Below are 24,277 nucleotides of genomic sequence, written 5' to 3'. Positions count from 1 at the left end.
TAGCTACTTGGTAGGCATGTGGCTTCCATTTTATCCCAAATTTATTTTTTTAAAAAAATTTTAAAGATTTTATTTTTAACTAATCTCTACACCCAACGTGGGGCTCGAACTTACAACCCCAAGATCAAGAGTCACATGCTCTACTAAGTGGGCCAGGCACCCCCATCCCAGGTTTAAATATAGTAACACATGAACAAGGTCAGTTTGGTCTAACCACCTGGCAGCAACTGTTCTGTTCTCCTTTGATATTCAAGTCTGTTTGTGGGGATTCTGCTGCAGTCAGAGTCTTCCCCAATCTCAGCAGAGCCCGTGTTTTCTAGATGAACATAGACACCTGTCTTTACAGTCCAGTAGCTTTTCTTTGGTTCTTTGGGGACATCCACTCCTTTATATTACCTTTATATTACCTTCTCAGAGTCCCTAGGGAATTTCTCCGTGGTCAGTGGCTTTCTCTGACTTTATTGGAATGGTTCTTATTGCTTTGCTCACTTACGACTGTGGCTCCCCTCCCCAAGAGTCAGGCTTGAACTCCAGAGGGCTGCTCATGGGAGTGACTTGTTCATCCATTCACAGGTATAAATTCAAGCACCTAGTATGTGGCCCTCTCCTGCCAACAGTTTCTTGTCTGTTTCCCTCATTTCTCGTTTATCCTCTCAGAAAAAATATGCTATGCATATATAAGCATATACATATATTGTTTTTACATACATGGTGGGATACTATATGTGTTATTCTGCACATTACTTTTTTCTCTTAACCATGTATGCTGGAGATATTTCTGTAGCTATAGATAAAGAGCTGCTTCATTCTCTTACAGTTACTTAATCCTCTACTGGATGGATGGATCATATTTTACTTATTTAGTCTCCTTCTGAAGGACATTTAGGTGGTTCTCTTTTTGCAGTGGTCTTCTAACCAGTGTCCTTTACACATCTTTAATCAGGGTTTCACACAGCTATCAGATAGATGTCCTTCAACTTCCATCCTGATATTGTCATTTCCCCATTCAGAAATCGCTAGCAGCTGCCCAGCACCCACAGAATAATGCTGAACTTCCTCTCCTTGAAAGTAGAGCCAGGCAACCACGTGGTCTCCATATACTTTTCCTCTTGTGTCCTCCTGTTCCTGAAGCTACCCCCTAAACTGGTGAAGTTTTCCAAACCAACCTTTGGTTTTATGCTCAGTATTTTCCTTCTGCCTGCAAGACCCTCCCCCTCAACGCTTTGAAGGGGAGAATCATATGCTCCCTTCCTTCTAGGCTTGTTACTTGGCCCTCTAACTCAAGTTCTCTTTGGGGCAGCTGCAGTTTCAAGATTTTTAATTCAGTCTCCCACCAGTACACCCTTCATAACCAGACCAGGTGTTCTGAATGTTGGCTTAGGTAACATATTTAATTGTTCATGGGTCAGTCTTTTGTTTTGTAGACTCCAAATTTGTTTTTGAGGTGTGGGGGAGGGTAGGAGGGGCCAAGGGAAGGGGAGAGAGAGAATCCTATGCAGGCTCCACGTCTAGTGTGTAGCCCCCAGTCGGGGGCTTGATCTCACAAGCCTGAGATCATCACCTCAGTTGGACATGCTCAACCGACTGAGCCACCCAGGAGCCCCTAGACCCCAGATTTCTTGTGGGCAGGGACTATTCACTGGGAACAGAGAATACTAAAAGGAAAAGATATATATATTGACTTCCAAGTAGGAACCACATATACAAAATTAAAATACACACCTTTATAGACCTTTGTTTAAATGGAAATGTGCTCTGTGCTCAGCGGGATCATAAGAAAAACATGGGCTTTAAAAAAAAAACCAAAAACCTCTGGTCCCCGCCCCAGGGTGTGGCCCATGGTAGATGCCCAATAAGTGCATGTTGAATAAAAAAAATAACATAAAAGAAAGCATTTAAGGCAAGCCTCAACATCTTGCCAAAAATCCATCTTTTATCCTAAACATACAAATAAGCCCACAGATAGGGTAGATGTCAATCAAATTTTGAGGCAAACGAAGCCAGTGTGGGAGAGTGTGGATTCAAGTTTCAGCGAGGGAGGAAGAGAAGTTGCACCTGGGGCAGGGTCTTGGGCCCCGGCGGGCGGGCATGGGGAGGCGGGGAGAGGGGAAGGGGGAGGAGACTCTGGCGTCCCTGCTCCGCCTCCCCCACCCCACCCCCACCCCCACCCCCAGCGGCGGCGGCGGCGGCGCAGGGCAGCCGCGCGGGTGTCGGCAACAGCTGCAGCGGCCCGCGCCGCCCCCTCGGCCGCGGCCCCCGGGGCGAGCCCGAGCACGGTCGGCGGCTCGCGGCGCGGCGGCCGGGGGAGACGGGAAAGTTGCCGGCGCGAGCGCAGACATGCCGGGCAGCGACACGGCGCTCACCGTGGACCGGACCTACTCCGACCCGGGTCGGCACCACCGCTGCAAGAGCCGGGTGAGAGGCGCGGGCGGGGCGGCGGTGGGGGGGCCGCCGGGCCGAGGGGCGAGGCCGGGTGGGCTTTGGCGCCGGTGTTCGCCAACTCTCGCTGCCCGCTTCTCGCCGCCTGCCTCTCTCCCTCCCCGGGTCCCTCCCGCCACGGGTCCGCGCCGACGGGGCTGGGGAAGGGGTGGGGGGCGTCGGGGGCAGAGCCGAGCCCAGCCCGCCGGACCCCGCCCTCCGTCGCCGCTGGGTTCCCAGCGCGCCTGCCGGACCCGGGCGCCCGGGGTCCCCGACGGCCCCGCGCTCCGCCACCCACCGCCAGGGAGCGCCCGCCGCGCGGTGCCCGGACGCGAGGGAATCCCGCCAGCCGCGGCCCCGGTGGGACGGCGCGCTCGCCCTCCCGACCTCGCGTGCTGCCCGCGCCTCCGCAGCCCTCGGGGTTTCGGGCGCGGGCCGGCGGCGGCGGCGGCGGCGGATGGGCTTCCCGGTCTGGCGCGGCGGCTGCCCCGGCTCTGCCCGAGCGGAAAGTCAGCCTTCGCCGCGGCAGCCCCGGAGTTCCCAGCCGTGCCGAGCGGGCGTCCTCTCCATTGTTTGCAGTGTAATTTGCTGTTGCTGATTTTGGCTATGGGCGAAAATAGCTCTTCAGAGCAAGCAGCAGAGACGAGCCTTGTAGTGCTTCAAAATAAAGACGGAGGCCGCAGCCTGGGCGCCGGTCCCTCCCGGCAGCGGAGGCCCCCGCCGGCTCGGGGGTCCCTTTGCCTTCCTGGGCTGTTCAGTCCCTCGGCGGATTGAAGTGCCTTTGAGAAACAGGACGTCCTCCACCCTGCACTTGTTCTGGCAAAGCTACCTGGAGGTGCTCTTTGCTAACTACTCGCTTGTTCGAGATCTCAGTATTTGAGTGTCAGCCTCCCGGTGTAAAGTTCACAGCTAGAGTTTTGCGCAGATTCCGGCCTGCCATCCCCCAAGATCCAGAGACCACTGGATGGGAAAAGTGGCAAGAGCGACAAATGCAGCTCAGCCCCTAGTGCGGGATTTGGGAGTTTAATCATAATTCGGAGAACTAATCAGTTATCCCAGAAGTGAAGTAACTAGTCCCTGTTATCTCTTTTTCCTTTAGTATCTGTTAACTGAATTAACAGAATGGTTTAAATTTTTACAGATTAAACTTATTTGGTGGAGGTTACTGCATCCACTCCACTCTCCTCTACTCCCCAGAAGAATTCTTTTTTGCACTTTATTTTTTTATTGACGTATACTTGACATACAATGTTATATTTAGTTTCAGGGGTGCAGAATAGTGATTCCACAAATATATACATTTCAGAGTGCTCACCATGATAAGTTCTGCATTTTCTTTAAAAGTTTCATAACAGTTTGTTATGAAAATAACCATAAACTGCCATTTGGAAGAAAACATGGGCGAAAGATCTTTGGTTACCTAAGTTAGAAATTGTTGGAAGGATGACTGCTGGTTAACACAGAGTTAACGAGGAGGAAAGGTGAAGATCGTTTTCTAATGCATTTGTAATTGGAGGAGTCTATTAATGTTGCAGTTGACAGAAGAAATTTCAGACTTGAAAATGTGGAAGCTTGGTTTCTCTTGTCACAACTGTGATAATCTTTGTGTAAACAACAAGATTAGTAATCTTTGAAGGATGGGTGGCTCATTGTGAGCTCATTTAGGTGATTTGGCAAGACTCATGGAACTTTGCAAAACTCACTCTTCATCATCTGTGAAATGGTAGTGATAGAGTTCATACCTCAGCTACCTAGGTGGAAAGTGGCAAAGCAAACACGTAATTGAAACTGTAGATTTAGTTTGTCTCTGCTGGTTCTGCTAATGGTCCATTGCTACATATCCCTTTTCTACCACAACCTTACGTGAAGGGAGTTGCTTATTTTCTTTAAAGTTCTACCGATGATGTTACACGTACTACCTTGTATTATTAGCATGGAAATACCTGATTTTGGGGGTGGGGTGGGGGAGAGGGAGAGAGAGCATCTTAAGCAGACTTCGTGTCCATCGTGGAGCCTGACCTGGGGCTGGGTCTCACGACCCTGAGATCATGACCTGAGATCATGACCTGAGCTGAAATCAAGAGTCGGATGCTTAACTGACCGAGCCACCTAGGTGCCCCGAGACACCTGATTTTTTAAATAGACTGTGTATTAAACCTGAGTTAGACATTGTATGTACTGATTATTCTAAATTAGCTTATTGGACAAATGAAATCTAGTGAGGACTAGACAAACTTAGACCAAGGAGGGCTAGAACTTTAGCAGACAGTGACTACATGTTTTGTAGCAATGATGCTGAGATCCTTGTTTAAACTTCTTGACTGTCTGCTTTTAGGATTTTACTGTTCAGATGGCAAGGAATAGAACTGGAGGAAATTTTGTAAACTTGTAACTTTTCTCAAGTGAGGCCGATGTAATTTTGAGTCTGTTCTTAAGGCTGCAGTAAGCCTGCTGTAATGAAGGGAAAATAACCAACAATTTTCCTGTGCAGAAAGTATTTCTCCCTTCAGATGATTCTAGCTCCTGTTTTGTGGAACTCTTAGATCTAGCTATAAAGACGTGCTTTTTCCTACACTCAGAGAATGTGATGCAGAAGGAGAACATCAGGCAGTATTAGGGTTTAATTTCTTGATGTGTTATTTGGTGGTTTATTGCCAAAGGGGGGTTTGTTGCCTCCCTTTGGCAATAAACCATCTAGTATAGGATTTTTTTTTTAAAGATTTATTTATTTATTTGAGAGAGCGAGAATGAGAGAGAGAGAGAGAGTACACGAGAGGGGGGAGGGTTTTAGAGGGAGAAGCAGGCTCCTCGCTGAGCAGGGAGCCCGTTGCGGGACTCGATCCCAGGACTCCAGGATCATGACCTGAGCCGAAGGCAGTCGCTTAACCATCTGAGCCACCCAGGCGCCCCTCTAGTATAGGATTTTAAAAGAACACTTTTGTGGACTCGTGTGGTAAATTAGCTCACCTAAAAATACTCTAGTGAGAACTGGAGGTGCTGTGCAGTTTCCTCCCAGGAAGGGGCTAAGACTCCAAGAGATCAAATTCTTGCTTACTGAATGGTCATTTTTTAAGTTCAAAATTGATACCTGTTGAGATAACAGGAAAAATATACATCTCTCTTGCTGAGTTTGGTTAAGCCTTTGAGACTAGAATAATAATGAGGCAGTGTACTATTTTAACATTGCAGGAGTCTATTTTTACAGCCAGGTGGATTAACCTAGATTCCCTCCCCTCAGTGAAAATGTAATATAACTAATGAATTCTGTGATTATCTCTAGGCTGACAAGTCAGGATCATTCATATTTTTAAACTTTGTCAGGGTAAAACTCAGAAATGGTGCATCCTAACTCGACACACAGAATAATATCCCCTACTTTAAAAGGAAGAGCATGCATAGTTCGAATCCTACTTTTTTTTTCATGCCCTAAATAGTTAAAGCCTGTCATCTTTTTAAGAATACAGGCAGTCCGCTTCCTATATATTAACTGGTTTTTATTAATTAGTGAATTAAATTTCTGTTCTAATTTTAAATGTTCTAAAATGGCACCTTCAGCCACCTGTGGATAATGGTCAGCAGCTGGGGCTCTCCAATCAGGTGACCTGGATCATATTCTGGCTCTTCACATTTCCCAGCCGAGTGAGCACTGGGGCAAGGTCTAACCTTCCTGAGCCTCCAGTTCCTTGTCTGTAACAGAGGTGATAATAGTCCCTGCTTCTGGGAGTGATCTCGAGAGAGCATTTGTTTAAAAAAAAAACCCAAAACAAAAAGCGGTCCTGTGCACTCAAGGTTAGATGTTTTTATCCCTGTGTAAGGTGAATACTTTTTTTCTTATTCTATTGGTACCGCTGCTAATCAGAATCGCTAGTCATCCTGAGTGCTTCCCTCCTCCTCATCTCTCACCTGTCGGCCGTTCCGCTGGGTCTTTCTTGGACTTTTCTCGGGACTTGGTACCTTACTCCCCGTGTGCCCCAGTCATCTCCCACCTCAGTTTAGCCACGTCTGACCTCCGGAATTGGTAACGGCGCACTAGCTTCCTCGTTGCTCTCAGATTTCATCAGCCCCAATCGATCCTCCCCGCAAGGACCAGAGTATTCCGCCCAGAGGACCACTTTCAATGCGCTAGCCCCCAGACGACAGATCTTGTACTAGTGCCCCCACGGACCCCGTAATCATTCGAAGTCTTAGTTTCCTCTTCTCCACCCCAGGGGTGTTACAAGGACCAAATGCAGTAACATCTATAAAATAACATGTACCCAGAAAGAACTCAATAGATGGTAGCTGTTTTTGCTGCTACTATATAAGAAGTGGTCATAAGCTTGAAAATGGGCAGACTGCTAATTTTGTGACCAGAATAGACTTGCTTGGGCATTTTTAGCATTTTGTCCCTCTTCCATCATATGTTCCTTATCACATTGACTGTTTACATATTTGTCACTTACGTGTTTATAAACTGTGGACACTGGCACTTTGAGAACAAGAGGTTTCATTCATGCAACAAATACTTGCTGAGCACCTTCTGTATGCTCACGACCACTGTAGGCATCAGGAATATAACGATGAATGGAACAGACAGCCTGGTCTCTCTGGAGGCTTAATATCTGGTGATTGTATTTTATTTATACTTGTGGCCCCAGGAAATACCCTCCTATTTTATAGGAGGAAATGGTAATAAGTACAGAGGTCTCTAACATCTGGGCATGGTGGCTACCTGTAGTTCATCATTAAGTGTTCTGTGGTTTGGAGATAGACTTTGAATTACATGATGAGTAATGGCCAAAAGCAGTCAGGGAGAAGAGGATGTCATAGCCCTTCTCAGAGTGGAAATGGTTGGGCAGTGATGTAATAAGTTGACGATCGCCTGCTCACTTCCTGGGCAGGCACAAGAGTGAGCGGGCACAGACCTCTGTCCCGGGGGCCCCTGACCTGGTGGAGCGGTGAGCGGAGGGCTGTGTGAGTACACTTTGAATCAGTGATCTGTTTTATTCTAAAGAGTTCTTTAAAAGCACGGTGAATAATGATGAGTGTCTCAAGTCCGATTTTTGTTAAATTCCGGTTGGATAGATTGATGGGGTGTATTTTGAGCTGTGCTTTGCTACAGGCTCACGGGCTCTCCCTTCAGAGGAGAACAAACTGCCCCCCGCCACCAGCACACGCGCCTGTCACATCCGCTCTTGAATACCAGGACAGCTGCTACCAAGTTGGACTGTAAGACCCATGGCCTGAATTTCCAGGGCTGCTCTTAAGGTCAGAAATCATCCTGATCTTTCTGGATGGAAATTGCCCATGTCTTGACTTAGGACAGGCTGCAGCTTTCAGCCCTGCTGTTTCTTTTTTGTGTTTTTATGTTTTCAGTGGGGGGGGAGGGTGCTGGTTGAGAGAGAAGGGAGAGAACCATGAATCACTGTACTGTGAATCAGAACGAGGACTTTACATGCCTTAGAAAAGGAACATCAGGATATATGATCCATGCATGATCCAACTGCTTCCATTGGGGGGAGGGGGTTGCTGCTTGAAGGAAAACAGTGTATTTAATGATTATTCCTCTGTAAGGAGGCAGACAGAGCATAGATGAAAAGAAGAATGCAGTAACAGTGTTAACAGCTAACCTGTGCTAATTCCTTACTATAACCCAGGTGCAATGCTAAGCGCTTCAGATGCACTGTCTCCTTAATCCTCATAATATCCTATTATAGCTTGATTTTTACAGATGAGGGAGTTGAGGCCCGGGCAGTTTATTTGTCCAAGGTCTTGTGGCTGTTAGGAAATGGTCGAGCTAGGATCTGGTGAGCCCAGATCTAATTGCAGACCTTGCATTTTACCCACTTTGCTGGCTTCTACCTCTGAGATGAATACTGGAGAGCAGCTCGGTCTTCGTAAACCTGTCGAGGCCTTGAACACGGGTGTGGTCAGCTTCTGCAGGGTCCCTAGCCAAATTGTGTGTTCGGGAGTCTTAGAAACACAGCGCTTTGCCGGTCCTTTGTGTATCATCTTCTGTACCCATTGAACTTTTGATGAAGAATGGTTTAGAGTGATAATTTATGAACTTTTTACAGTGCCTGTGATACAAGATTGTTGCCAGTAGTTTGGAGAAGTCTTAAAAGCTGTTAAATAAGCTCATGATTAAAGAACATCAGTGAAGAACCATCTTCCAGCCTGGTATTTGGTCTCTAGAGCATGAACAGTTGAAGGACACAACAAGGCTGGTTCTTCCTGTGACAGTCCGAGTCACAGTCTGCCTCAGCAGATCACCTGGTAGGACTTCGGCTTCCCTGGACCGAGGGCATGTGCTTCTCAATGTGTGGGGCACAGTCCTGGAAAGTAGACTCAAAGGTTTGAACCATGTTAGAACTGAAAGGGGAATGTAGACATAAACTCCAGAACATTCCATTTGTAGAAGTAGAAAAGTGACAATTAGGCAGACTGTAACCAGTGAAATGAGGTAATTAATACAGGTAACTAATGACGTAACTAATAATATATAACCATTATACCAGCTTCTATCTTTTTTTTTTTTAAAGATTTTATTTATTTATTTGAGAGAGAGAGAATGAGAGAGAGCACAGGAGAGAGGGGAGGGTCAGAGGGAGAAGCAGACTCCCTGCCGAGCAGGAAGCCCGATGCGGGACTCCATCCAGGGACTCCAGGATCATGACCTGAGCCGAAGGCAGTCGCTTAACCAACTGAGCCACCCAGGCGCCCTCTATCTTTTTTTTTTAAAGACTTTATTTATTTGAGAGAGAGAGAGAGAATGAGAGACAGAGAGCACGAGAGGGAAGAGGGTCAGAGGGAGAAGCAGACTCCCCGCTGAGCAGGGAGCCCGATGTGGGACTCAATCCCGGGACTCCAGGATCATGACCTGAGCCGAAGGCAGTCGCCCAACCAACTGAGCCACCCAGGCGCCCACCAGCTTCTATCTTAAATGAGAATTCCTTAACAGAAAACGGTTTTAAATATTTTTAGATACCAAGCTAATTGCTAAGTTATATAGGATACATATCTTAAAATTTAAGTAGAATGAGAATTTGAAATTATTTGCTGTAGAGAATTAATTGATGGACAGATTTTACATTTTATGAGTTTTCTAGGTGGAGAAAAAGTAAATTGGAGTGATTCAGTGTTACATTATTATATTATATTAATATAATATATTAATTATAATATAAATATTTATATAAATATTTATAAATATAAATATAATATAATATATTATATTATTAATTTGTTTAGAGATTTTTGGTGGGACTAGGGTGAAGAGGGTGTGACATTTCCTGTATTAGACTGCTTAGCTGCAGGAGATCTGTTGCCACTACTAAAGGTGCTCTTTTCTGATTTTATTGTTGTTTTTTTCCCCGAAATAAAGTTTTGCAAAATGAGTTCATCTCTGTCTTTACCTTCTACATGTTGGGATAAGATATTGGGGAAAAAACATGAGCCAGATGCATCAGTCATGGAGTACATTACACGCACACACACACACACACACATTATAACTTAGAATTCAAACCTGGTGTTTGTCATGGAGTACATTACACACACACATGCACACACACACACACACACATTATAACTTAGAATTCAAACCTGGTGTTTGTTGCCCCCAAAGCTTTCTGTTCCTGTGAGACTCTCATTGAGGGCATCTTCCAGCACTAAGTGTTTTTAGCATATGTAATTTTCATGCAACACCCCAGAAACATCATCTGGTTCTTCGCCACAGAAACAATCATCTGCCCCAGCGCTGGGGTGAAGACAGGGATAGGATCCATTGGCACGTCAGTGCCAGTCCCCAGTGACGTGCCTCCCTGAAGGAAACTTCCACAGCCAGGGAGTAAAGTGTGGCTTTAGCACATAATAAAAGGCATTTCTACTTAGATGTTCCGCAGGCACCTCAAAGTCTACATGCCAGACTTCATTCGTTCTCTCAGATCCCCCCACCCCCCTGACTGGAGCCTGGAATACTTTCCCTGTCCAGCATATTCCCAAATCGGAGGTCCGGGAAGCTCCCTCAGCGCCCTCCATCCCTTACCCACCACATCCGGTGGTTTACCTCTTACGGTTCCTCCACCACCTTTGCCTCTCTATCCCCAGCCTCACTTTCTTAGTTTACTTCTGGATTTGAAGACGACGAAGGGTTCAGAGTATGGACTCTGGAGTCAGACTTGATTGTCCGCTCCTCCACTTAGCAGCCCTGGGAACAAGTGTGAGAAGTGGTGTGAGGAAACCCATTGCAGCAGCTGTTGTTCTGACGTTGAGTCACTTGTGTCCGCCACAGAATTCCCCAAACTTCAGTCATTCCCACACCTACACATAGCTTCTTACCACCTGTATGGTGATTTACTTAATATTTCCAAAGCCATTCACTCCTTCAAAATTAAATTTATTTTTAAGGTATCAATGTTCCCATGCAGTTAATATTGCCTGTGCCCCCTGAGGGCTTGCAGTGCGAGATTACAAGGATGAGCCTCTGTTGGACCATCAGCAGAGAGCTGCTAGCCCTGAACAGAGACTTTTCTTCCCACCCAGTCACCTGGATGGTCTTGCGGGTGGTTTTCAAGGGAATCACTGGCTCACTGTGATTCCTGTTACTGCTTTCGTTTTATGCCACTGAAAATAAATTCAGAATCATTTTGGAAAACACTGGGTGTTTGTATTGTATCATCTCTCCTCATCCTTTTAGAAATACTTCTTTTAGAACCACGACTTAGAAGATGCTTGGAAGTATTTTTTTCATGGATTGTGAAAATTTGAGTGTGTGGAGATGAACAGAAGCTCCACTCTGGTGATTTGAAGGCAGCCTTGTCCAGGTGGGAATATGTGGAAGAGGTTGGGAAAAGGGGGAATTGTTCTTGGCCAGATCTCCCATCTTCTCATGACCTGAGAGAAACTGAGGCCATGGAAGGCCTTAGGCGAAAGAGTGCAATGTCAGGAATTATAAGGACTCTGGGAATTTCAGGCAAGGACAAAGTGGGTGGAAAAGAAATTTCAGCTCTGTGTTGTTCTGAAGTAAACTTGAATTTAATTAAGATGAGTATGTAGGCTTGTTGTAAGGAAATTAAATGGTGCCTTGAGCTGCAGCCTTCCACAGAAATTTTGAGATAAGTTCTTGTCCAAAAATAAAGTATGCCCTTAGTGAAAGCTACGCTTTAGCACCTCAACATATTTACTTCAGTGTGTGCATCTGTGTGTTGGGGCCAGTAGTCCCTTTTTCCCATCTTTGTGAAGATACTGTGATAATCCAGAAGGTGTGGAACTCAATTTCAGATAGTCAGTGGTACTATTTTAATCTCACTAATTGGAACAGGTGGCCTGTATTTGAGACCGAATCTCTCGTTGGCATAGATTTTAATTTATCTGGAAATCTGAGGCCCATTCAGTAAGGCTGTGTATTGGCATCAGGCAAGTGCTTGAAAGCTTCAACCATTAAAAGCACAGAAGGCTGAAAGGAAGATCGAAGAAATGGAGCTTAATAGTTTGCTGCTTTGATTCCGTTCTTAACTGTTGTGTGTAGAGCTAGTCAGGAACATGGCAGAGTGAAGCATGTCCAGATGCTTGAGAAGGCTGCTTATAAGTATTTCTCCAGATGAAGACAGTGTCTGAAGTATCTCCTTTGAATCCATCCCACAAAATGGCAGGGTTGAAGAGGACTTGATGCAGTCCTCATGTTTTTATAAGAATTAGCACGTCTTCAGGCATGAGCTGAAGGGGTGTGCTAGAGTGAGTCAGCTTACCACAAGCACTCAAGTTGAGATACTTCGAAATACCTCTAATGAAATCAGAGATGGTCTCCAGATTATGAACTTCTTCAACTGCACCACTCCTTTTTTTTTTTTTTTAACAGTAAATGTGTGCTTTGCAAGATGTCTTGTGAATATCTTGCTTTAAATCCTTCATCCTTCCAGAGGACAGAATCCCAGTTTCTTCCCCTGACACCCAGAGTCTCTCATCTGACCTTTGTCTTTCACCCATTCTCAGCCCTCAAACTCTGGCTTCCTTCTTTGTGGTTTCCCCTGGCTCCCCTCTATGCCTGTGGGCACCTGCTCCATTCTTTCACATGGGGGGGATGATTGTGTTCATTTATCTACACGTGGATCCTGGTACATGGTTGGGGCTTTGTAAATACTGACAGAATGAGGGAATGTGGGTATGTTGTAAAATTGCACTTTCTTGAGAAGCTGGAAGACATATTCTACTCTTGAGCCATATCAGTGCAGATTAACCTACCTTATTTTAAAATTGCTGTACAGGATTCCAGGTTATGGGTATTCCATAATCTATCTAATTATTACCTTATTAAAGGACACATATATTGCTTCTAGACTTTTGGTTTTACAGGCACTTCAGTGACTGCCCTTGGACATGCTTCTTTTTGCACATGTGAAGAATATGTTAGTAGGCTAAATTCTTAAAAGCGGAATTGCTCCTTAAGAGTGTGTGTATGTTAAGTTACGATATTGCCAAATTGAACACTATACCTACTCTGTCCAACACTAGGAGGCGGGGTGCAGCAGTGAATATATATAAACTGATACTGTTTATATAACCATCAATATATGAACATGCCTCATCTCACATCTTTCTGACACAGTGTATTATAAAACTTTTTGATTCTTGCCCATCTGATAGGTGAAAACTGGTAGCTCATTTTAATTAATACTTTTCCTGATACAAATGAGGTTAATCATATTTTAAAGTTTTTATCTTGAAATAATCACAGACCCCCAGAAAGTTGCAAAAAATGGTTTAGAGATGTCCATGTATCCCTCCCCCAGATTCTCCCAATGGTTACATCTTATGTGACTTAGTACAAAAGGTTAATCATATGTTCACATACTTAAACATTTGGGTTGTGAACTGTTAATATATTCTGGCCATTTGTCTAGTGGGTTATTAATCTTTTAAGTTGTTTTGTAGAAGCTTTTTACTTATTAAATAAGTTGTATTGCACATACATCTTCTCCAGTTCATCATTTCTGACTGTATTTTCTACTGTTATGTAAGAAATTGCCATAGATTAGCAACGTGAAACACCCCCGTTTATCTACTCTCATGGTTTCCATGGGGTTGGGGATCCAGGTACAGCTTACCTGCGGCAGGATCTGGTTCGTATTTATTCAGTGTTTGCTGTATGCATCCTCTGCTCAGAGTTTCATCAGCCTGAAATCAAGGTGTCAGCCAGGACTACAGTCTAGTCTGAGGCTTGCAGTCCTTTTCCAAACTCACTGGTTGTTTACGGAATTAAGATCGTTGCAGCTGTAAGACTGAGCCCCTCAGCTCAGAAGCTGCCCACTGTTCCCTGCCACTTGCTCTCTTATAATGTGGTTGTTTCTTCAAGGCCAACAGGAGAGCCCCCAACTCTGTTGCATTTTGTCTCTTCTTCTAGACCCTCTCTTAAAGGGTTTATCTGATTAGGCCAGGTGCACGCAGATTAACCCAAGTCAACCGATTAGGAACCTTAATTATATCTGCAAAATATTTTCACTTTTGCTGTATAACATAACCTAATCATGGGAGTGAAACCCTATCACATTCAGAAGTCTTGCTCGCGCACGAGGGGAGGGTATCATACAGGGTATGTACACCAGCAGGTGGGAATCTTGGGAACCATCTTAGAATTCTACCTACTACACTGTTTTGTTTTGTTTTAAGATTTTTATTTATTTGACAGACAGAGACACAGCGAGAGAAGGCATACAAGCAGGGGCAGTGGGAGAGGGAGAAGCAGGCTTCCCGCTGAGCAGGGAGCCCTGTGCGGGGCTCGATCCCAGGACCCTGGGATCATGACCTGAGCCGAAGGCAGATGCTTAATGACTGAGCCACCCAGGCGCCCCCTACTACACTGTTTTAATGATACGTTGTGTGTATGCTGAGCATGGAGCCTTCCTTACATGTAGCAAACACTGAATAAATATTAACCAGACGTTGCCATGAAGAAATTTAAAAATTTCAGGGCTTATAGGATTTGTCATTCTTACAGTGACCTTTGAGATTCTTTTAAAAACCCAAACACCATGTTCTTCTAATACATTTTATGATTTAATAAATTTTATCTTTGGCTCATTTTTTAAAAATTTAAGTAAATTCCACCCCCAGCATGGGCTCGAACTCACAACCCTAAGATCAAGAGTCATGCTTTACTGACTGAGCCAGCCAGGTGCCCCAGTCTTTGGCCTATTTAGAATTTGGTTCCCTTTGCACAGTTAGCTGCCTTTAAAAATACACTGCTGTCCACATTTATAGTTTTATTTTTATAAATTTCTACTTTTTCTCTGGGTTTTAAAACTATTTTTTTAAACTATTGAATCAAAGGTTATAGTCTTAGTACATTTATTCTGGATTGATATCCACCTCCCCTCCCCCAAACCAGGATTTGGAATGAGCATTTTGAGAACTCTAGCTCATGCATTTATAAGCTTTCAAATAGGCACGATTCCAGTGTTCTTTACAGTAAGGAAAGGCCAAAAGGTAGAGGGGAAGAGATGGTGAAGTTCGTTGTTTTTTAAAAATTTTGCTTTCAGTTCTTTCTTTTGAACTAGATGTTGCCTGTCAGCAAGTTCTTTTTAGTGTAGAAACCTGACCTTCCACATGTTTGCAGAAGCTGTTACAGTATGAAGAATGTGTGTTGTTTCCTCATCCGGCTTTGCTGCCTTAATCACCTGTAGTCCACCATCCCAGCTAGGGAGATGGAAGAGCAGGTATTTTACATACTTACATACTTACATCGCCTAACTTTGTGCTCTGCGGGGCAGAGACCTCTTTCCAGCTTATCCCCCTCTCACTCAGTAAATAGATTTTGTGCCCTGTGCTGTCTTCGTCCTAGGACATTGAAGTGGATTCGTCACTCATGTTAGGATAGTGAATACAACCAGATTTTGTATTTGTAGGTTATAAGCTGTTTCTCTCTTTGGCTTGATTATCCTAATTTGTTAAGTTACCCCTGTGGCTTGCTAAGGGGTTGTTATGTGCACCTGTGTTAATGATTGAGCGGCTCACCTTATAATCTTTGCATTTGACACAGAGGGAGGTTAAACCTGTTGTCTGTGTCCAGAAACTAACACTTAACATTTCGTAACCTGACCCAAGAGCATATTAAAGGTGGAATGAATGTACTTTTATTTATTTATTTTTTAAAATATTTTATTTATTTGACAGAGAGAGACACAGCGAGAGCAGGAACATAATCAGGGGGAGTGGGAGAGGGGGAAGCAGGCTTTCCACGGAGCAGGGAGCCCGATGCGGGGCTCGATCCCAGGACTCTGGGACCATGACCTGAGCCGAAGGCAGACGCTTAACGACTGAGCCACCCAGGCTCAGTGCTTTTATTTATTTCATTTGAGAAAGGCATCGTGCTTGTAAAAACCTCCTGACTTAAGCAGTTATCAAGTAATATTTGTTGTATAAAGTTTACCTCCTGTACTGAGCAATTTAGAGCTACTCACTGAATTGCATCTGTTGGGTAAGTGGGCAGCAAAATTAAAGCAAGAGTCTTCTTTCATTCATTCTTGTCCCGCTGCCACCAGGAAGCCATGAGGGCTCTTATACCCAATCATTATCTGTTTCCAGCCCTCAGAAATGCTCTGCTATTTGGGTGAGTGGGAGCATATTAAATTCTACTGCTGAGAAATTTGACTAGGAGTCTGGCCACTTAAAATGATCTGATGGCAAGAGAGTTTTTTTACATACGGCTCAAATTAAGCTCTTATTTTTACTTACTTACTAACATCTCTGTTTGTTTGTTTATTAAGTAACCTCTCCACCCAGTCTGGGGCTTGAACTCACCACCCTGAGATCAAGAGCTGCATGCTCCACAGACTGAGCCAGACGGGTGCCCCTAAGCTCTTATTTTTAAAGCAAGACTTAGAGTTAAAATGAGAGCTCTTCAGCCTTGTTGATGTTTGAGAGACAGTTTTGCAAACTGAGCCCACCATTCCAACAGTCATTGTTTAGTGCTTTTATTTCTTTGGGCAAATGGGAAATGAATGATACAGTTTTGCGGGGTTTTTTTGTTTTTGTTTTTTTTAAACAAGGAGTTTAGTTTTATTTTCTCTGTGCATTTGTAAAACACTTAGGACCAACATAGAAAAAAAATAAAACCTCCTGTGAAAAACATTACACTTAAGAAAAAAAAACAAAAGGCCTGAGAGGGATTAGTGCCTTAGCCACAGGGAGCTACAGCAACTCTGATTGGTCCATGGAATTGAAAAGATATTGGGAAGATAGAACAGGAAGCAAGAGAACGAGAAATTACTGAGGAAGAGGGCCTCGAAGTGGGCCACGAGGGGGAACTGGAGGCCGGAGGTGGGCCAGGGTGGAGGGAGGGGCCCCCGCTGGTAGCCATAGGGTGGGGGTCGTGGAGGCCCAGTGTATCCATGAGGAGGTCCACGCATCCCCTGTGGAGGCATAGGACCTGGGTGACCCATGGGAGATCCAAACGGAGGCCCTCGAGGGGGCATGCCCATTGGAGGAGGTCCAGGATGAGGCATTCCGGGTGGCGGTCTGGGTGGTGGCTGTCCCCAGAGCCTGGGGGCCCAGCATGGGGGTGTCCTAAGCCATGAGGACCATGGTCGGCCAGCTGCATCTGAGACATCCCTGGATGGGGCATCCCACCTGGTGGGAATGGTTGAGGATGTGAGGGGCCATGTCCTCCAGCCCCAGGAGGTATAGGTGGTAGGGGCATGGCTGGGGGTATCCCAGGTGAAAGGGCTCCAGGAGGCGGCACTGGGGGTGGGAAGGACCGAGGAGGAGGCATGCCTGGTGGAGGAAGCCCGGACCCCAATGTTGATACCACAGGATTGGGGGCTGAGGGTGGAGGGGGTGCATCTGCAAACAGCTGATGAGGGCGGTCAGCCTGGGAGAGTGGGTTCTGGGCTGCCAGAAGTCGTTCAGCTGCTGAGCCATGGCGCTCACCCTTGGAGTCCTTCTTGAAGGCACAGGACACAGTGATAGGGCGGTTACAGAGATACTGCCCATTCATGGCCTCAGTAGCTGCATCGGAAGCATCAAATGAAGCGAAATTAATAAAGGCATAACCTTTGGAGCTGCCTGTGTCTGGGCCCCACATAATCTTCGGGGTTTGTAAGATGACCCCAAAGGCGCTGAAAGTATCATAAAGCAGCTTCTCATCAGTCTCCGGGTCTAGACTGCCAATGAAAATGTTGGCCCCCACGTCCAGGTTCTTGTGAGCTGATGCTTTGTTCACCCGTATTGGTTTCCCGTAGAGTTTGATCATGTTCATGATCTTAATGGCATAGTCAGCATCTTCCTCACTCAAGAATTCCACAAAGCCATAGCCTTGGTGCTGACCTGTGACTCTATCCTTTGGCATGTGGGTGTTGACTACTGGCCCTGCCTGGAGAAATAGCTCCCACAGCAGTGGTTCGCTCACCTTCTCGTCCAGGCCCCCGACGTAGACAGTGGCATCCTGGTTCTGCTCGGAGATCGGCCCGGCCGCCATGGCGAAACAGCTCCCGCCGTCTCCAGGCAGCCTAGTTTCGTGTTTTTATGGCTGTCTTTAGACATTCATGCCTTCTCAACCTTCCTTTTTGAAATAATTTGTTGCACATATGGGGTAATTTTAATGGTAACAGATTTGCTAAATAAGAATAATATACTTCTGAAAGACAGAGACACTAAATCCATATACAAAGATTATTTTATATTTTCTGATACTTTGGACATTTCAGAAATCACGGTTGCTTTGTTAGTAAATGATTCTTTAACTGCTCCTGGGGTGTCTGGGTGGCGTAGTTGGTTACAGCTTCCGACTCTTGGTTTCCACTCAGGTCTGATCTCAGGATCATGAGATGGAGCCCTGTGTCGTTGGACTCTGCACTTAGTGGGGAGTATACTTGAGATTCTCTCTCCCTTGGACCCTCCCTCCCCCTCTCAAATGAATAAATCTTTAAAAAAGAAAAAAAAATAATTGCTCCTTAGTTTATTTACACAATAGCCTGAAATGAGCCTGGATGTTTTTCTAGGACAGCTAGCTTATTAAATTCTCAGTGGATTTTAATTTTCTGAAGTTTATGCTTGCTTTGATTGTTTAATTAAGGTTGAAGTTAATGTTCTCTGCAAGTAAATGCAGTGACATCAGATTCCAAGCTTATAAGGTAATGAAATGGTCCATCAGAAACCACAATTTATACCATATTTAAAAAAGTAAAACCAGATTCGCAGAGGGAAGGATGTTCTGAGCATGAGGAAAACCCATATCAAATCATTAACCACATAGTTCTGGTTAAATAGTAGACAAATTTATTTTTAATTACTAAATGCGTCAGACCTGGAAAAAACATTTAAAAAATATGATACCCATATACCTACGTCCTAGATTAACAGGTGGTAACATTTTGCCATATTTGCATCAGATTTCTGCCACTTGTTTTTAAGAAATAAATGGCCCCAGATGCAGCTTTCTGGATGCTTTCTCCCTTCCTATGCCCTCAGAGGTCTCCATAACCTGACGTTGGGTTTCATTCCTTTGCTTGCTTTTATACGTCGAATGAACTCATAAGCAATATATAGTACTGTTTCTTGTATTAAATATTTATATAAATGGCATCTCTTTTGTGATTTGCGGATTTATTTAGCATGGTGTTTTTATTTTATTTCTTCAAGCTTTTAGGTGTTTGGGTATTTTTAAGTTTTATTTATTTAAGTAATCTTTACACCCATCATGGGGCTTGAACTCACGACCCTGAGATCAAGAGTTGCATGCTGTTCCAACAGAGTCAGCCAGGTTCCCCCCCCCCCCAACATGGTGTTTTAAAAATCTATCCTACTTCATTCCCATCTTTATTTTTTATTGCAATATGTTATTTCAGTATATGAATAAACCAGCGTGTGTTTATAGCCATTCTCCTAGTGGTAGACAGGCAGGTTGAGTCAGAGGTCTGTATGCTTGTGGGAGAGTTTGTCTGAGGAAGATGCCTGGAAGTGACATCACTGGGGCAGAGGAAAAAGTATCTTCACCTTTACCATCTGTTCTTAAGTAGCTTTGCCAAGTACTTGTACTTCTAAGAGTGATTTGTTAAAGCCACATTTTAATATATGTCACAGGAAATTTTCATAATGATGCTAGATTTTGTGTAGGTGTTTAAATAGTATTTGTTTCAAGTTTGTGCGCATTTTAATTTTGCCTGAAAGGAAATATAAAGTTATTTTGAATTTGCCAGCAGGCAGTTTTTTTACACCTTGTCAAGAATTTAGCATTCTACTCTTGTTCATGTCTATAAAAGTTGATGTGTCAATATTTTATTTATTGAGACATTATTTACATACAATAACCCCCCCATAAGTGTACAGTTATATGATGACATAGTCTTGTAACCACCATCCAAATAAGATACAGAATATTTCCATCACCCCAGGAAATTCCCTTTTGTTCCTTTTTCGTCATTACTGTGCTGTCCCCAGCAGTCATTGGTCTGATTTCTGTTCTTGTGATTTTGTCTTTTCCAGAATGCACTATGGATGGAATCAGATAGTGTGTAGCCTTCTCCAGTGTGGCTTCTTTCACTTAGCATAATGCTTTTAAGATTCCCCGATGTTGCCTTTGTCAGGGCTTTATTCCTAATTAGTGATAAGTAGTATCAGTATGTTTTTAAGAGTACTGAAGTATGTGAGTATGAACAGAGATGCAAAATGACTTAAATCCCATGCTTCTTGTGTGACTGAATTTATCTGTTTTTCTCATGTCACTACCACAGCATTAGGAACAGTTTAGAACATCAATTTCCAGTTAGAAAGTACATTAATTTGTAATCCTGTTCCTTCTCGAATGTTCTATTACTTCAGAGTATTAAAAAACATGCATGAAATTAGAGCCAGTGTTCCGTGTCTTAACCTAGGGTCTGTGGTTTTTGTATATTTGTACTTTCTTTGGAATGGTTCTCAGTGGTGGCAGATGACCTTTTAAAAAAGATGAAGAACCACCGGTCTAATGTAAGCTCTCGTTTCCGAATTAAAAACTTCAATTTATAGAAGTATATTTATTGACATGTCAGTGGCTCGTGCTTTTATGTTGATTGAAAAAGTTCACCAGATGCTGGCACAGAGAACTCGTTTTGGTTTATCACGTGGCACGTACGGATAGAGTATTGCTAGAGCGAGTGTAAGTCCGCGCCCTCCCTGTGCTGTGACGAAGGCTTTCCCGAGGTTACCGCCGTCTTCCCGCAGTGCAGGGTCATACCCCAGCTTGGTCTGCGTCCCTGAGCCTTCGCCCCTGACCACTGGGCAGACTGCTTCCACATCTGAAGGGATAGTGACACAGACCCCAGGTGTAGACACTTGATGGGTGCTTTATTTTCCTTCCTCTGGCTTTTCAGTATTTTCATAACTTTTTTTCAATTTTTTCATTAACATATAATGTATTGTTTGTTTCAGGGGTACAGGTCTGGGATTCAACAGTCTTGCACAATTCACAGCGCTCACCATAGCACATACCCTCCCCAGTGTCCATCACCAGCCACCCCATCCCTCCCACCCCCCTCCACTCCAGCAACCCTCAGTTTGTTTCCTGAGATTAAGAGTCTCTTATGGTTTGTCTCCCTCTCTGGTTTCGTCTTGTTTCATTTTTCCCTTCCTTCCCCTAGGATCCTCTGTCTTGTTTCTCAAATTCCTTATATCATTTTCATAACTTCTCTAAACAAACACGTTTGCAGTGAAAGGTAGCTACCTGATGAGAGAGAACCTTTATCCTGAGAAGATAAATCACATCGATGCTCTGACTTTCTGATTTACTCCTTTGTTTTGTCCTGGATCTGGGGAAGGCTCACGAGCACAGTGATGGAAACCAGGAGCAGGGCTGCGCCGTAGATATCCCAAGCGACACACCCTAGAGTGTAGATCTAGAACTTCTGCCCTGGCTTGTTTCTCACACAGGGCCTATTTGAAGCAAGCTAGGCCCAAACTCAGTGCAAAATATAAGGAGCAGCAGGCTGCCTTATCCCAGAGCCCCGCCATTGTCCTCAGTGCTGCCTTGCGCGCCCAGTGCTACTCTGGGCCCCGAGGTCTGTGAGACGTGCACCGCTCTTGAGGAGCTCAGGCTGGGGAGGACAGCCTGCAGACAGAGAAGGACAGTGCTGCAGGGAGCCCTGGCCTCACACGGACCCTTCTGGGAAGAATTGATCCAGAGCCCACTCTGAGGAGGAGTAGGTGTCAGTGGTTAAGCCTTTCTGGCCCATCCTCCTTGCTGTTGTTCCTGATAGTTGTTTAGAGGACACAGTTGGCAGAGGAGGACAGATGGTAGCAATTTTGAAGGTTTTGGTTCGCCTCCGATGAGCCCTTTGGTATGTATTTTGTGTATGTGTGTATGTATGCTGTCCTCGTGCAGAGGAAATACTAAATCATGGGCGTCACAGATAGCTTCTTTGATTTGACTCAGATGGAAGAAGGATGCTGCAGAAAAGGGAGGAACAGAGATGTTAATTGTCATGGCAACCAGCAGGTTTTCATAGTGGAACATTGCCTTTGTAACCGAAACCAGTCACCTTTTTGCTCACTGAAGAAAACAGACTGATGCAAACTCAAGAAATTATAGTACCATTTCTCAGCGGGGTTTTATTTGCTTCTCAGAAACAGCCTTGCAATGACTTTAGTTCCTTCATAGAATTTCAGAGCTGAAAGGCACCCTGGTGCCTTATAGAACTTTATGAAGTCAGGTGCTTATGGATTTCCTATGTCTATGTGTCACCCCATTTCCACTCCTGCCCCCCACCCGGGCTAATGCACATGGCCAGGATTTTTACAAGGGACTAGAATGAGGACGAGTTTGGAATCTGGCAGACACGCACTCTGTGACAGGGGCTCCTCCCCAGGGGAGAGTATTCCATTTGCCATCCTTTGAAAGCTTCTGCTGTTTGCTCCTGTGTGATCCTGTCATGCTTGCTTCTTCACCGTCCATCAGTCTGTAGACTCAGCAGATGCTGAGATGCTTAGACTGTCTCACTCCTGCGGCCACTGTGTAGGCAAGTTTGGAGTCCGCCCTTTGCTGTCTGAGAACTCCTGGAGACTTGAACCCCTGTGGTTTTCTTTTAGTAGCTCTGGTGAGCTTTCGTGGACCTGGGGTACAACAGGCCAGTGTAAGAAAATACCCCTTATGTGAACAGGTGGAGCTCAGCCTGGGGTCATAAGGACTTTCTTGAACACCCCAGCAGAGTTTTCTTGTCGTTGATTAGCGCTCAGAGAGGAGGCAAAATTGTAGGTTCCCCTTTACTTCCCCTAATTTCTTTGTCTGAGGAGCCCCTGTCACCCAGGACAGCTCTGGGTGAGATTGATAGCTCTGGGACCACTGGTCCTAATGGGCTTCCTTGGACGGTAGCATCAAGATTGATGGTACCTGTGTCCCCACAGCCTGTGGCACGGAAAAGGCGTCACTCGGGCACCTTTTCACGGCACTGGATTGGAGAATGATGTCCCTCGCAAACCTTGGGTTGGCTTCTTCCCACCCCATACTGCAGGTGTCTCCTGATGACTCCCTTTCACCAGGTTGGGAATGTGGTATGTGCGAGAGCCCACTCATGAGCAGCCCAGGTATGAATCGTGCTCATAACCATTCTGCTTTCAGCCTAATTCAACAAATACGTATTGAGCACCTACTGTGTATGTGCCAGGCATCCCAGGAACCAAAACAAAAATCGCCCTCATCAAGCTCATATTCTGGTAAGGCAAGGTAGATGGACCAGACCAATAGGTAAAATATACAGTATGTTAAATGGTGGTAAGTACAGTGTTCAAACATAAATCACGGCAAGGGGGCCAGGGAGACCCAAGGGGTGGGAGTAAAAAGAAGCAGTTGTAAATAGGAAACTCAAGGGAAGCTCTTCCCAGAGGTGTCACTGAGGAAGGACCTGAGGAAGTAAGCCATGCAGCTCTGTAAGGGGAATTGCATTCCAGGGAGAGGGAACAGTAAGCAGGGACTCCCTGGGACAGGGGTATGCCTGTTGTATGTGAGGCGCATCAGTGGGGCCATGTGGCGGGAGCAGAGTGAGGACACGGGGTCCCGGGGGTAGTGGGAGGCTGGTTTATGTTTTCCAAGTTTGCCTGGGCTCCCGGATTAAAGGTGGGTGTGAGCTGGTGTCGAGGGACGTGTGGGGCATGGTGACAGTGCCTTGGATGAGGATGCCAGCAGTGGAGGTGATGAGAAGCGGTCAGATCTTCTAAATGCAGGCCATTTTCAAGCCCTCCTTCAGGGTGCTTAGAGCTCGGAGGAGGCAGTGTGGTACCAGTGCCCTGGGGAGGCTAGGCCTGGGTTTTAAATTCTTCCACGCTGTGTGAGCTCATCTTGGACCATTTCCCCAACCAGTTTGAGCCAGTTTCCTCATGTAAAAATAAGCATAATTCTTTCTTTAGAAGGGTGTTGGAGGCTTCTAAGATAATGTACTGAAAGCGTCTTCCCTGACTCCCGTTCTCCTCTCCCACCTGACTTGGGTTCTCCCCACCCAACCTGAGCCCAAGTCTGTTGTGAACTTTGATACTCTTGTCACTTGTCTCTCCCCCCACCAGAAAGTGGGCAGGGACTGCATCTTCTGTGCTTGGCACAGAATGCACAAAAAATGTTTGGATGCATAGAGAAATGGAAGGAGACAGGGAAGAAAAGAATGCATTAAGAATTTCATGCATAGATACTAGTGTGATCTTTGAGATTATACACTCCCAGCAGATAGCAGGACTTTCTTTTCAGAGTTCATTGTTTAAGGACATCAGATGACAAGTTAAGGCATTGGCTACATTTGTTATTTAAATAAGTCTAATTACGAAGACGTGTACACTTATTTTCGTATTTTAAAATTTATCTCTTCCTTGCCCTTGGCTTATAGAGAAGTGTTTGTTCAGAGATACTAATTGGTGTTTTTTTTTTTTT

At 45.1% G+C, this 24,277-nt stretch overlaps 1 protein-coding gene and 1 pseudogene across 2 annotated transcripts in view; one reads left to right on the top strand and one right to left on the bottom strand.

The window, feature by feature from the left end:
* The first annotated feature begins 2,186 nt into the window (after nucleotides 1-2,186).
* Nucleotides 2,187-24,277, top strand: part of TMCC3 (transmembrane and coiled-coil domain family 3) — a 71,697-nt gene continuing 49,606 nt past the window's right edge. Inside the window, exon 1 of one of the 2 annotated variants that reach the window (XM_081822207.1) lies at nucleotides 2,187-2,415. In XM_081822207.1, coding sequence (XP_081678333.1) covers nucleotides 2,338-2,415 — 78 coding nt within the window. In that variant the 5' untranslated portion in view covers nucleotides 2,187-2,337. Of the gene's footprint in view, nucleotides 2,416-5,254; nucleotides 7,372-24,277 lie in introns of those variants that run through there. The other variant, XM_081822208.1, reaches the window with a different exon arrangement.
* Nucleotides 16,428-17,894, bottom strand: LOC102728887 (splicing factor 3B subunit 4 pseudogene; annotated as a pseudogene).

This window comes from Leptonychotes weddellii, chromosome 5 (genome assembly GCF_054177405.1).
Source record: "Leptonychotes weddellii isolate Sample4059 chromosome 5, ASM5417740v2, whole genome shotgun sequence".
Taxonomy (NCBI): Eukaryota; Metazoa; Chordata; class Mammalia; order Carnivora; family Phocidae; genus Leptonychotes; species Leptonychotes weddellii.
Note: the sequence above shows the minus strand (reverse complement) of the source record. Positions and strands in the feature narration are given on the sequence as shown.